Genomic DNA, 12,238 nt, shown 5'->3' on the forward strand with positions numbered 1-12,238 from the left:
CAAACAAAGATGCTCCAGTTCAACAACATTGTTTAATGCTTTATTTACACTATATGACTTCTGATGGTGACATGGAAGTGGCATAGCAAGGGTTCTTGAACAGGGTGTCTCACTACCACAGTGACTGGATGGAGATTGGTAATGAATTACATTTTCAACCCCTCAAACTAATCTCTTGCTGCCTATTATTGGTAATAAAATCTAATGTCTCTCTAGGAATGAGCCACTAGTGGTTCAGGAGACAACTTGTGCCTTCATAGAACACAGAGCACAAACTAATCCTATGCATGAGATTTAGAGACTAGGCAGATCAACTGCCGCAAATGGATGGGATTGAAACATTGTGGCTTAAAACCTGTTGAAACAAATTAACCCAGCTGAAAGGTGAGGAAAAGAGAAGAGAAACAAACCATGTGTTGTGCTAGACTATAAGCCATTGTTTTGCACAAGAGAAATACATTTAAGACAACATTAATTTGGAAATCACAGCCTATTAAACCTGGTGTTTGTTGGGTTATGGGGCTTTTTTTAAAATTCACCCAAGACATGTTTGCGAACCTTAGAGAGTGCTTTAGTACTAGTGTGACTTAAGGCTAGCAAATCTGCCCATTTTTCCTTTAATACTAATTGAAATGTGGGCCAGACACTTTGCTCTATCCAAGATTTCCTGGAGAGGAGATGCCATCCTCTTTATTAATGCCATCGCCTAAAATTGATGTGTGTTTACACAGAAGGTTGTAGGGAGTTTTGCAGCAGCATGCTTATTACTTTTTATTTAATAGTGTTAACTTTAAACTCAATGTACAAGTGTATTGTGATTAGTACAGACGTTAGACATTCATATTTAAAATAGTTGTTTACATTTGCCCGCCTTTGTGAATATGAAAGGCTCATCATAATTTTGGAAGTGTAAAAAGCAAAAATATCCAGTGTTTTCCTGAGTTTAGTACATTGTTTGACCTTCACGTGGGGAATATTATTGAAGAAATGTAGAATAACTTATCTTCAAGGTTTGGATTTTGGAACAAACACTTGTGCTCATTAAGAATCCTGTGTCTTCAAGTAATTGTCAAAATCACCAGTTGCACCACTGAAGGTGACACTCAATACTGCTAGAAGGCTAGAAGGCTTATACCAGGAAAGGGAAATTTTAACCATATCACACCATCACCATTGGTTCACATCCGAAGTCAGGATTCTTCTGAAGATAGCTTGCCTGGCACAAAGCAATGCACTTTGATGCACTCAAGTGCCTAGCACACAAGCTCACTATCTCAGGAGGCAGCCGCTCCCTACGGGATGCTAGTTCCCTCCTACTGTCCCATCCTATATGCCGCACCTTCTAAGCATCTGCCCCCAGAATATTGAATCCTCCTCTGTCTGAGAATTGTCTGAATCATTCCTTTAAAAAAATAAATACAAAAAAGCTAAAAAGGTTTTTACTAAACGGATACCTACCATACTGATCTTGTGAGGGTTTGACGTCTGGATCGCTTGACACTCTAGGTACCCTCTCGCCAAGCCGAAGCTAACAGTAGTTTCACTGTCACACCCCCAGAAAGGCAAACATGGATGGAAAACCTAAAGTTACTCAACACATTTTATGTTACTTCTATGTTTTTGATGTTTGAAACTTCATGTTATGAAGTCCAAGTCATGTAAAGGGTAATGGTGTATAGCTACCCTTCAGTGTTGTTTGCTCGTAATAATATTCGCTAAATAAATAAATATTAGAACTATGTTTAAAATGGGGAGCATGGATGAAGCACAAAACTTCTCTACATGAAGCACAAACACACTAACCCGGAGAAGAGCAACCGCAGAAAATCCACCTTCTGCTAAACCTTTATAACAGTAAAGGCTCCATTATACTGGAATTCTAATGGACTTTATTATCTAGAGATTCACTCTCACTTTAGAATGCAGGCTATCTTGGACATAATCTGAAACGGAATGCCGTAAGACACATTGAGGGATAGTCACCTTTTGAGATAATAAATTAGCAATCACTTCTTTTTCATAAAGGCACAGCTTCAGGTCATATAGACTGTTAATATCTAGTAAGGATGAAGAAACATTGCAATACTCACTTTATTTTAAAACAGAAAATGTAAATTCAAAACATTTTTGAAAAAAGAATGTAAGTACACATTTGAGTCTTGAAATTGAGAATTCATAAAAATAAATTTTAAATTCACAAAATAGTTGCCAATGAGGTTACCTGACATTTATATCAGCCTGATGTTCCAAAAGAAATAGAGCACTTTTGCTATCTTGCCTCTGGATTGCCATGTGTAGTAACGTCTGCCCATCTGACATGGTGTCATTGATGGAAGCACCAGACCCAAGCAACTGTGCAGCAATAGTATGCATGCCTGCAAAATGAAGGATCATTAATAATACCATAGCTTTTCTATGTGCAGCAGGTCGACAGGTTAAATGACTGTCCTATAGCACTTTCTAGTTTGTCCTGTATTAAATGTCTCCTAGCGCAGAAGCTTACCTGCACAGTCCCTTCGTTTAACGTATTCAGTGGCTGAACAAACCATTTGATTGGGGAACTGAACGGTCCTATCATGTGATAATTGGAATGAAGGCTTAATCCTGTAAAGGGGATATTTAATATCGGCATTCATCCTTGGACTGCACTTGCATAAATCCTTATATAATTGCAATAAGCACTGGCATAAGTCCTTTAATGACGTTACGACTATTGCCATTCAATTTAGCAATATATAACTGCATATATCGGTTGATTGACATTCAATATTATGTGTTCTGAGGTTGGGACTGAATACTAGAGTAAATCATGTGAGTGATGCATTAAATATTAACAAATCTTTGATGGAGATAACACAAGCATGTGCAAATCAACAACTGAAGCAATGAACACAGGCAAATCGTTTGATGGAGAGTTAATAACAATACATCCTTTGTTGGAGACAACAACGAATACTGGTTTATAGTATTTGATGAACAATCAATAATGTTTTAAATGCTGCAATAGGAGATACCAAAAACTTGCAAAATTGTTAAATTATGGACAATGAACTATGTCATAAATCATTATATAAGACTAATTAGTACTGGTATACATCTTTTGGTGTGGCAATGAATAATGGAATACATCTTGCTGGTACAACCGTGCACTAAAACTGTGTCTAATGCAGCTTTAATTACAGACACAAAATCTTATCAGGGCAGTGATATAGACATGCATCCCTTTCTGATGGGGGACACTGAAAAGCCTCTGATTGGGAAGGCAACGAGTCATCTCATTGGATATTTTAGAAGGACAGGCCTTGGATCAATTATCTGCAATACACCTATTACAGGCAAATGATAACATTCACATAACCTGTGCTTCAGGCAGAATAACAGTACAAAATTAGTGTTGGTAAAGTGATCAAAGACATATATTATGTGCAATGTAATTAGAAGCTTATTTCCTGTGTTAAACTAAACGACCCTGCATAAAATGTTTGTAGCACACTAGCTGAGAGGCTCTTTAACTCAGCCAACTAAATTCATGCATTGAAACTAATGGGAATAGCACCGGGGCACAATGAATGGTAGAAGAAATATGCTGGGAAACACTGCTCACTTAGGAACTGTTGAAGGCATGATAACCAGCAGACAAAGTGATGATTTTGGCATTAAAGTTTCTAGAACAATTCATAAGGCATCTACCCAGAAAGTCAGGTAGCAAATCATAACCCTTGTTTTCTAATATGGTATCTGGGTACTAATCTCAGCATTGTGCTCCACTCTGCCCCAGGAAACTGTGGGAAGGAGGCAGTATCAATAACCCCCTGTTCCTTTTTAAATATCTCTTGTTTATTTAATTAAATTACTTTTTTGCTGAAAATGTGCTGAATATCTATGAAGGTTCCATAGACCACTAACTTACTAACACTAAAACTTCCATCAATGTGAAGCTAAGGGCGCTCTGGGACTCACTAGCCCTTCTCTTAGAAGAGAACTTTTATGGCCTTACTTTAGTCAATTAAGACAAATGCTTTCGCCAATGAGCCTGTGCCACCTTACCAAGTGAATTAAATGTCCTTGGTGTTTCTTACATTTTTGTATTTCCCCTGTTGAACTTTTCACTAGCTTTACGATTCCTTCCTGATGAGGGCAAGGAAAGAAATATCTTCCCTCTAATGAAGAAGAATTCCTTAATTCTGAATGATCCAGGGTGAGAGAGTTTGTTGATGGTGTTTCAGCGGGGAGGGGAGGGGCCCTGGGCTGTAGGTAGGAATTTCTTGAGGTGGAGCGCAAAGAAGTTGGTTTATTGTGGGTTTGTTTTTCGTGGGGTGGATTGTAGAGCATAACTAATGGTGAATTCCGGTAATTTTACAACAGAAACTAAAGTTGTAACAAATACATTCCCTGTTAGCTCTTCAGTAAGGTTTAGTACACATTTGTTACTGTGTTTCTGAAAGAAGAGCCTGGGTTTCCATTTGGAAGGGCTTGGCTGCAGACAATTGTCAGACATCTAATGCATGAGTTTGCTAAGCACAGATGGAGGATGCGTAACTCATGTAAGGATGAAGTTCTGATGTCCACTTGTGCAGAGATAAATAGACACAGCTGCCTCTTTGAGGGATAAGCTCATGGGATAAGGGTGTGGTTGAAGAGGGTAGGAGCCAAGATAGAACCTTGGGACCTCCACACAACATTAGCGACATTTCAAACACATGATGGCATTTCACCAGGAATGAGGCACATTAATTATTAATGATTTAGTACAGGACTGTGAAAGGCCATGCTTCTCCCCAGGGTGAGTATTAATCTACCATGTTTAACTTTATCCAAGGCTGCCGAAAGGTTTAGGCAGAAAGAGTCTGCATCATCCATGATACAATGTATCTCATCCAGGGTGTTAAGGATATCTATTTCAGTGCTCAATCCAGAGCGAAGGACAGACTGGTGGATCATCAGAAGATGCTCCCTGTCGATGTGGGTGACTGACTTGACAGGCACCTCTCTATAGTTTTTCTAGCTAACGCAGGTTCAGAGGGGTCTGAAACTTGATAGAATGTTGGTTACAACATTTGATTTCTTCAAGATTGGGGAAATCTAGCCTACTTTTATAAGATTGGCAAAGGTACATTAGGACAGAAAGCTGTTCTTTAGAGAGCACCAAGCTCCTACAAAAAGGCTGACATTGGATTTGGTGGTGTCAGCAGGGATAACATCTTGGTAGTAGTTGCTGGATTTGAGATGCATTAGCTCTGGCAGGACCTTATGAGTCAATTGGAGATAAGGTGTATCAAGTGATGTCTGTTTTAGATTCCAGAGGCAAGCTTAGGTTGATTGTCCCTTTATAGCCATCTTGTGTCGGTGATAGGTTGTGAAAATTCTGATGCTAATGTGGATTCTGCTGTGTCATGGTTATTTTTATTTTGATGCTGTATTTTAATTTTAGAGCGCCTTTACATTAGATTTTTATTGAAGTACTGTCTTTTACTTCATGTGTTTTTGCAAAAAGCCCATTTCGGTTTGGGTTGAAAGTTGACTTAAACGTATTAGGATAAATAAAATACTTTTCATGTCAGTCTGGCTTACGAGTTATATAGAAACAAAATTTTGGTTGTGCCTGCTTATAGTATGTGTCAAACATGTTTAATGGCACTGTTCATTTATCTCCTATGTATGAGGTTTCATTATTTTTAAGGTGCATACAATTCACATATACAACTAAAATGATCACTTCTCACAACTGCCATTTTTGATACGCTTGCTTTGCTATTTGGTACTTCTGAAAACATACCTGTCCACAATGCTAATCCCAGCACGGTCTGGTCTCTGGAGTCCTTCAAACTGAAGTCAGGAATGATTTGCAAGTTGTTTGTAGCATGAAGTGCATTAGCTATAAAATGTCAACGAAAACTGATATTACAAAAAAAAAACGTAAGTAGTATCACTTTCTCACATGCAGACGGGACACTAGTTCTAAAAGTCAGATGACAAAGCATATTCAAGACGCACATACTGAGGTGGCGACTGGAGGCCACCTCAGCTGGAAATGGTGTAGTTTGTGACGCCATATAGCTCCAGTGTAGGGATACAGAGGCATAGCTGTGCAAGTGGCAGAAACAGTCCCTAAGGACAGATCTGAAGAAGGAAACACAGGAGTAGTAGAAAATGCAAAGAGAGGTTAACAATGTTTATCCTTGGCTTGTGAAAGAGTAAAAACAAAGCATGGTGGCACATACTGAGATAGGGAGGACGACACTGGACACACAAAAAACTCTTTTTACTCAATGAGATGACAAAACACGTCACAAGCTTAAGACATTGAAATTAAAACTAGCACAATAATGTCTCTCTACACTGAAGGTAAGCCCCCAGCCCCTTTTATACTGATACACAACTTTGAAGACAGCTTTGCAGAGCAATGCTCCTATCACAGTGGTTTAAAACAGGTCTTTAAACTTAATTTGGGGAATTATGCATGAAATATGTATGAATCTTTCCGATTAAAGATCTTTTGAATGGAAAGACTTTTGTCCTTCCCTATTACAACCAAGGTATAGGCTATCCAACACAAAATTTTGCCAAGAATGTGCCTGTTCTGGGGTGCAGTCAGCTCTTGGTATAAAAAGCAGTCATTTGTAGGAAGAAAAACACTGAAAACCATCTGCACAGGTTTGGTGGTCATGTGTATGTTAAGCAAGTAGATATCGCAGTATGATGTTGGGCAACACAAATCACAGAAATATTAAAAGAAACCCTTTGAACTAAACAGAATGAATAATGGGAATCGCCTGTAGAACACACTCAACATATATGTACAAGACTTGCATGGATATCAATTACAAATTATCTGTCTCTTTTTATGATGGCGAACCTGGCACACTAAAGCACACAAGCAACCATAAAATGGTGATGTTGGTCATGAACACACTGAATTCTCCCATCTACTACCCTAACTATCTCACTCAATGTACATCCTCTACAGTGAAAATCCTACTTTAAAAAATAACTAAAAAATAAGGATAATGCAAACTCCTCAACCTCTACTCTCCATATCTCTAGGGGTCTGTTCTTTACAAAGATATTGCTATATATCATTTAAACTAAGCTGACAAAACAGAATGGAAAGAAAAAACAGGGAATTACTGATCGGTGAAGCCATACTATTGAATATTCATGTATTAAGAGTAACTAGTGAAGGAGTACTCTACACATATAGTCAAGTTTCTACTAGTAGGTCTCACTATTTCGCCATTCCAAGCATTTCACATGAATAACTATGAAAAGGGTACTAGCATCCTAGGACATGCATTTTCAAAATAAACAAGCACTGGTAACGCCAACAGGTCTCTCCTAAACAAGACTGTTGGCTATGTCAATGTTTTTTTGCCATGTTGTACAGCAGCGCTATCAACACTGACCGCGTCATAGTGCTTTTACTTTCATTGTATAGCACTTTTATTTTCAAGGCAAAAAATGTTGACAAAGCCAATATCAAATCAAAAATACTTTCTACTTGTTCATTAGTAAACAATCCCGAATGTCATAAAATTAATAGTGTGCACCACGCATTTAGATCAATTTAACACATGACTTCAGCTAATAGCAGTATAAAAACGTAAAGTGTCCTAAGCTAAAAGCAGATGGTCGACAACCCAAAGGCCCACATATATTAAGAAGCCAAATTAACCATTAACATGCAGCTCATTTTGCTCAGGTACAACATTGTAAAGTGCAGTGTGCATAGCAGCTTATTATCACATGGGTTCTCTTAATCTTGTTAACAGGTCGAATTTCCCTTCTCACGCTAGGCCTTGCCAGATCATGCTCTTGATGCGAACAGAACTCACTTAAGTCTTCAAAACAGTCCTGCACATATTTAAAACATTTACAAAGATAGAGAATAAAAAATAACCAGCAGTGTGCGTAGCATTGCTTGCCAGGTCAAAACACCACTCAGCTTAAGGGCGAGCCGACCTTTACATTAAAACACTAAGAGTATGAAAGTCTAACCTGAGATGTTATAATTTTTCGCAGGTATTGACCGGTGGCTATGGCTACATACTGGTATCTAAGATCACACAGCAATTTTAAGCACCTTTCTCTTGACTGTATCCTGTACTTTTTAAATACAAGTCAGAGAATCTTTGTCCTTTCCTTAAGGAAGAGTACACAATCCATTAAAAGGTGGATCACTAAATAGTGCGTAACCCACTTACAGGGACATTGGCCATGGCACTTGTCTACTTTGAATGACATAACAATCTTGGGCACTTAGCGAGAAGAGCAGGAGATATATGACCGTATCACAGAGGCTGGAAATACTGTATACAAAGTAATTGTAAATTCTCTTTTAGTATTCAATCCCTTTAATAACCCTCAGTATAAATGCATTTAAAGAACAAGGTGCTATTAAACCACACTAATTGTGGTGTGAATTAGCATGCAGACACTAAATTGCGGTGTTCTCGGTTGAGGCCTGAGAGGCAGGTATGCCAACACCTGTTGCAGCTGAAAGATCTTTCCATGGCTTTGCAGGGGCTTAAAAAGGTAGGAGACTGACTACATGTTCTTGCGCGCTGTACAAACACAGGGACAATGCTGCTCGAAAGCACATTGCCGTAGGGTAACTAAATCACAGTGATATGTACATGTCGAGTCCAGAGTGTCCGAAAGTGCTACCGGATGCATGCGCGGTATTAAGATGAGCACTGCACAGAACCGAGAGCATGCACTTTGATGTGTGCATGCATGTTGGGCAGTGCAGACCATTACAGGGATAAGTACGTGGGAGAGTCGAGTGTATGTTTATGTTCACAGCTGAACTTTTACAGTGGTATCGAGATGTGCATCGTCGCAGAGCTAAATACATGCTCAGGGATACGTATATGCTCACGGCAGGGAATTAACTACGTACACAGTGACACTTTCAACATGGTAAAAGGGAGGTTGAAAAAGCAACATTGGGGAAAAAAATAGTACCACTATCACAGTGCAAGCAGCAGCCGAACATTAATCAGAAGGAATCAATCTGTGCATGGTTCTTGCTCCATAGTAGAAACCGGAAGTGACATCTGGCACGCATGGAATAATTAGGAGGCAGCAAAGAAGAGAGCCAATGCGACAACAAATGGTAAGTAATGGGTGGGCTCCAGACCCTTTCTTGTAAACAATTGTTTCTTATAAGCGAGAGCCAATGCGCATGGCTTACACAGGCTCAACCCCAAAAACTTTTTTGGGAAGCAAAGTAAATAGTCATAAAAAACACACTGGCTAGCAAATAAACGTCATGTCAAATCTGCAACATGAAGCCTCATCATCAAATCCCAAACGGAACAGAAATGGGACAATGTTATCATCCACTAAATGCTACGGCCTTTATGGACAGCCAACCCAAGCTTTTCAAACAAACGCTGAAAATCCTATGAAAATCAATGGCTAAATGTGGGTTGACCAAAATCCCTCTGAACTTCTTAATGTACTTTTTTTTAAACATCTGATGACATGATGACTTGAAAACTACTAAACCTTTCAGCAGCCGAATCTAAAAATAGAGAAATCACTACTCAATCATTTTTTTATCCTGTACTCCCAACCTGAATTCCCTGCCCTCCAGCTAAAGTTTTAGTAATGATTTCCCCTTTGCTTAGCTTATTTGTTGCTTTTCTTAAAATATGTCTCTTTCTGAAAAAAATGCAAACTTCCAATATTTGTTTTATAAACATGAAAAATATACCTACAGGATACTTATTGGCTGTAGCTGGAAAACACTTTAAAGCGATTCCTCTTGCATGATAAAATGTATCTTAACTACAAAATGTAACTGTCAGTATGTTGAAGATTAAGAATAAAATATATTCATCCAATGTTTACTAAATCCATGACACAAAATGTCTTTGACTGCATGTGAACTGAGTATCTGTTTGTATCACTGTATGTTGTTCTTTCATGAAATTCAAACTGGATAAGTAAGCCACACTGCTTACCTTTTTGTTCCAGAATTACCGTTACCACGTCTGGGTGGTTGTAAGCAATGGCCAAGTGAAGAGGAGTCTGTAAGTAAACAGTATCTACTGGGCTGGAATGACTAGAACCTTTAGTGGCAGGTAGTGCTTCTTCCGTCTGAATGTTTGGATTTGCGCCTTGTTGCAGCAACTCTGCTGTAAGGTTTGCGAGGCCATGTCGGCAAGCTGTATGCAGTGGGGTTTCTCCCTAAATAAACGTCAGAATTTATTAGAAAATTATTTTATCACATGCTTTACATTCCAGCAGATGCAGCAACTCTACAAGAGTATTATATATTGTCATAATATTTAGACACAAAACATTTTAATGATGATCATCTGTAGTGGGGCACTGTGTCCCATATACATTTTATACATTTGCTTTATTTCAGCATGTGTGCAATACAGACACAAAATACATATATGCATGTGGAAAGCTAATACAGTGGCAACAACCAGAACATTAACACAAATATCTGAGGCATAATGATTACTATGCACACCATAACATTTGAAAAACAATAGACATGCATATCTGAAAGACTAGTCTGGCGTGCAGCCAGGACGGGAAAACCAATTGTTAGGGCATACAGGATGGATATTTAGACAGATGTGATTGGGGATGTCTGCTGGGACTAACTAAATTATGGCACTGAGGCGGCGAGGAGGAGTGGCACAGGGGGCTGTCGCTTCTGTTATAGTTATGTGTTTTGTCTTTTTGGAGGTATTGACCATAAAAATCAGATTGCCAAAAAAAAAAAAAAAAAAAAATGATTAAAGCTGAAAGGCAAAACACCTATGAATGGATATTTCTAGAAAGCAGAGGCCTGTGATCAGGTAATGATTTACCAAGTTGTAGGAGGCAGAGACGTTTTTTTCTTTATAACAGCAGAGTTTTTCCAGTGTTCTAGAAAAATCCCCTTGATTATGGAAAAGATCATTAAAGGCATTCAAAGTAGAACCATTATAAGTGAGATGTATGTGATGAATAAAGCAAGACTGGGACAAGGGAATACAATGACGATCTAAGGTCATAAAAGAGAGCTTTAATGAATACCACTGGATAGCTTTTAGTAAATTCAAAAATAAAGTACAATGTGTATTATCCAGTGATAATAGAGAACATTTAAGTTATCTTGCCAGAAAGGAACTATGGAGTATCCCGAATATAGATAGATAGAAGAGTGAGGTAAGATAGGAAGAGGAACAAGAAGAATGCCTTGCTAAATTATAGAGAAGAACAACAAGTGTAGGATGCAGCGACAACGGCTCTTAGCCTCATTCTTACATCAGAGTGGTTCCACCAGAACCAGATGTTTCTGCATGAATCAGGGTTGCGAATTATGTGGAATATCCAACAGTTTCGATATTTTCCTCTAATACTTTTCACTAGTGAATCCTTGGCGGACTACAAATATGGGAACACCTATAAAACAGTGCACAAAAGCCGGTTCTTGTGCCTATTCCTCCTCTTCAAAATTTAAAATCCATGAAGGATGCACAATATCAAATGTCAGTATTTAGTTGTTTTTTTTAGATGATCGGAGGGCAAAAGAAAAACAATTACAAGCAGGAAAGATGGAACTGTTAGCATGCTGGGGACAAGGTAAAGAAAGGAGATACAGCCACCATACGTGAGAAAATGTGGTTTGCATCTGGATACACTGATCACCTGTAAAGTAGCCACAAATGGACCACATTTACATCCATTGACCACATGAAAACAAGTTACTTACCTGTAACTGTAGTTCTCCAGTATTGAAAGCTTTTATAGATTCACATGTCTGAATCATTCCCCGTCGTCGAGACGGGAGTCTCCGGTATATAAAAAAAGCAATGCTTAGTTGGATAGCAAACCGAAAAGAGGCCTACGCCCATTTCCCTTTTGCAACCCATAACCTTTGTAATGTAAAAGAGACCAAACTTGTCCCTGAAACAATCAGAGCTCCTCACCCTCTAGAACCCTCCTGAGAGAACCTTTGGCCCCTCAGATTTTTGTCCACTTGTGCCATAGACACCTTTTGTGCTAAATCCAAGGTGAGCCTCTCAGGGGAGGAGGGTGGGTCTCATGTGAATCTATGAAACCTTCCAATACTGGAGAACTAGTTACAGGTAAGTAACTTGTTTTCTTACTCCAGTATTGGAGCTTTCATAGATTCACATGCCTGAATCAGAATAGCGAGCAGTAAAACATAGCACATTTTTTGTTACCCAAGACCTGGAACAAGGTAACATATGTAGCTCGATAAAAG

The 12,238-nt window shown here is 38.7% G+C and overlaps 1 protein-coding gene across 3 annotated transcripts in view; it reads right to left on the reverse strand.

The window, feature by feature from the left end:
* Positions 1-12,238, reverse strand: part of ANKFY1 (ankyrin repeat and FYVE domain containing 1) — a 506,490-nt gene that overhangs the window by 145,714 nt on the left and 348,538 nt on the right. For all 3 annotated transcript variants that reach the window (XM_085649582.1, XM_085649583.1, XM_085649584.1), the window contains exons 12-14: positions 9,969-10,194; positions 5,777-5,875; positions 2,222-2,375 (exon numbers count right to left, since the gene is read on the reverse strand). In XM_085649582.1, the coding sequence (XP_085505708.1) occupies positions 2,222-2,375; positions 5,777-5,875; positions 9,969-10,194 (479 nt within the window). The remainder of the gene's footprint in view (positions 1-2,221; positions 2,376-5,776; positions 5,876-9,968; positions 10,195-12,238) is intronic.

Source organism: Triturus cristatus, chromosome 3_2 (assembly GCF_964204655.1).
Source record: "Triturus cristatus chromosome 3_2, aTriCri1.1, whole genome shotgun sequence".
Lineage (NCBI taxonomy): Eukaryota > Metazoa > Chordata > Amphibia > Caudata > Salamandridae > Triturus > Triturus cristatus.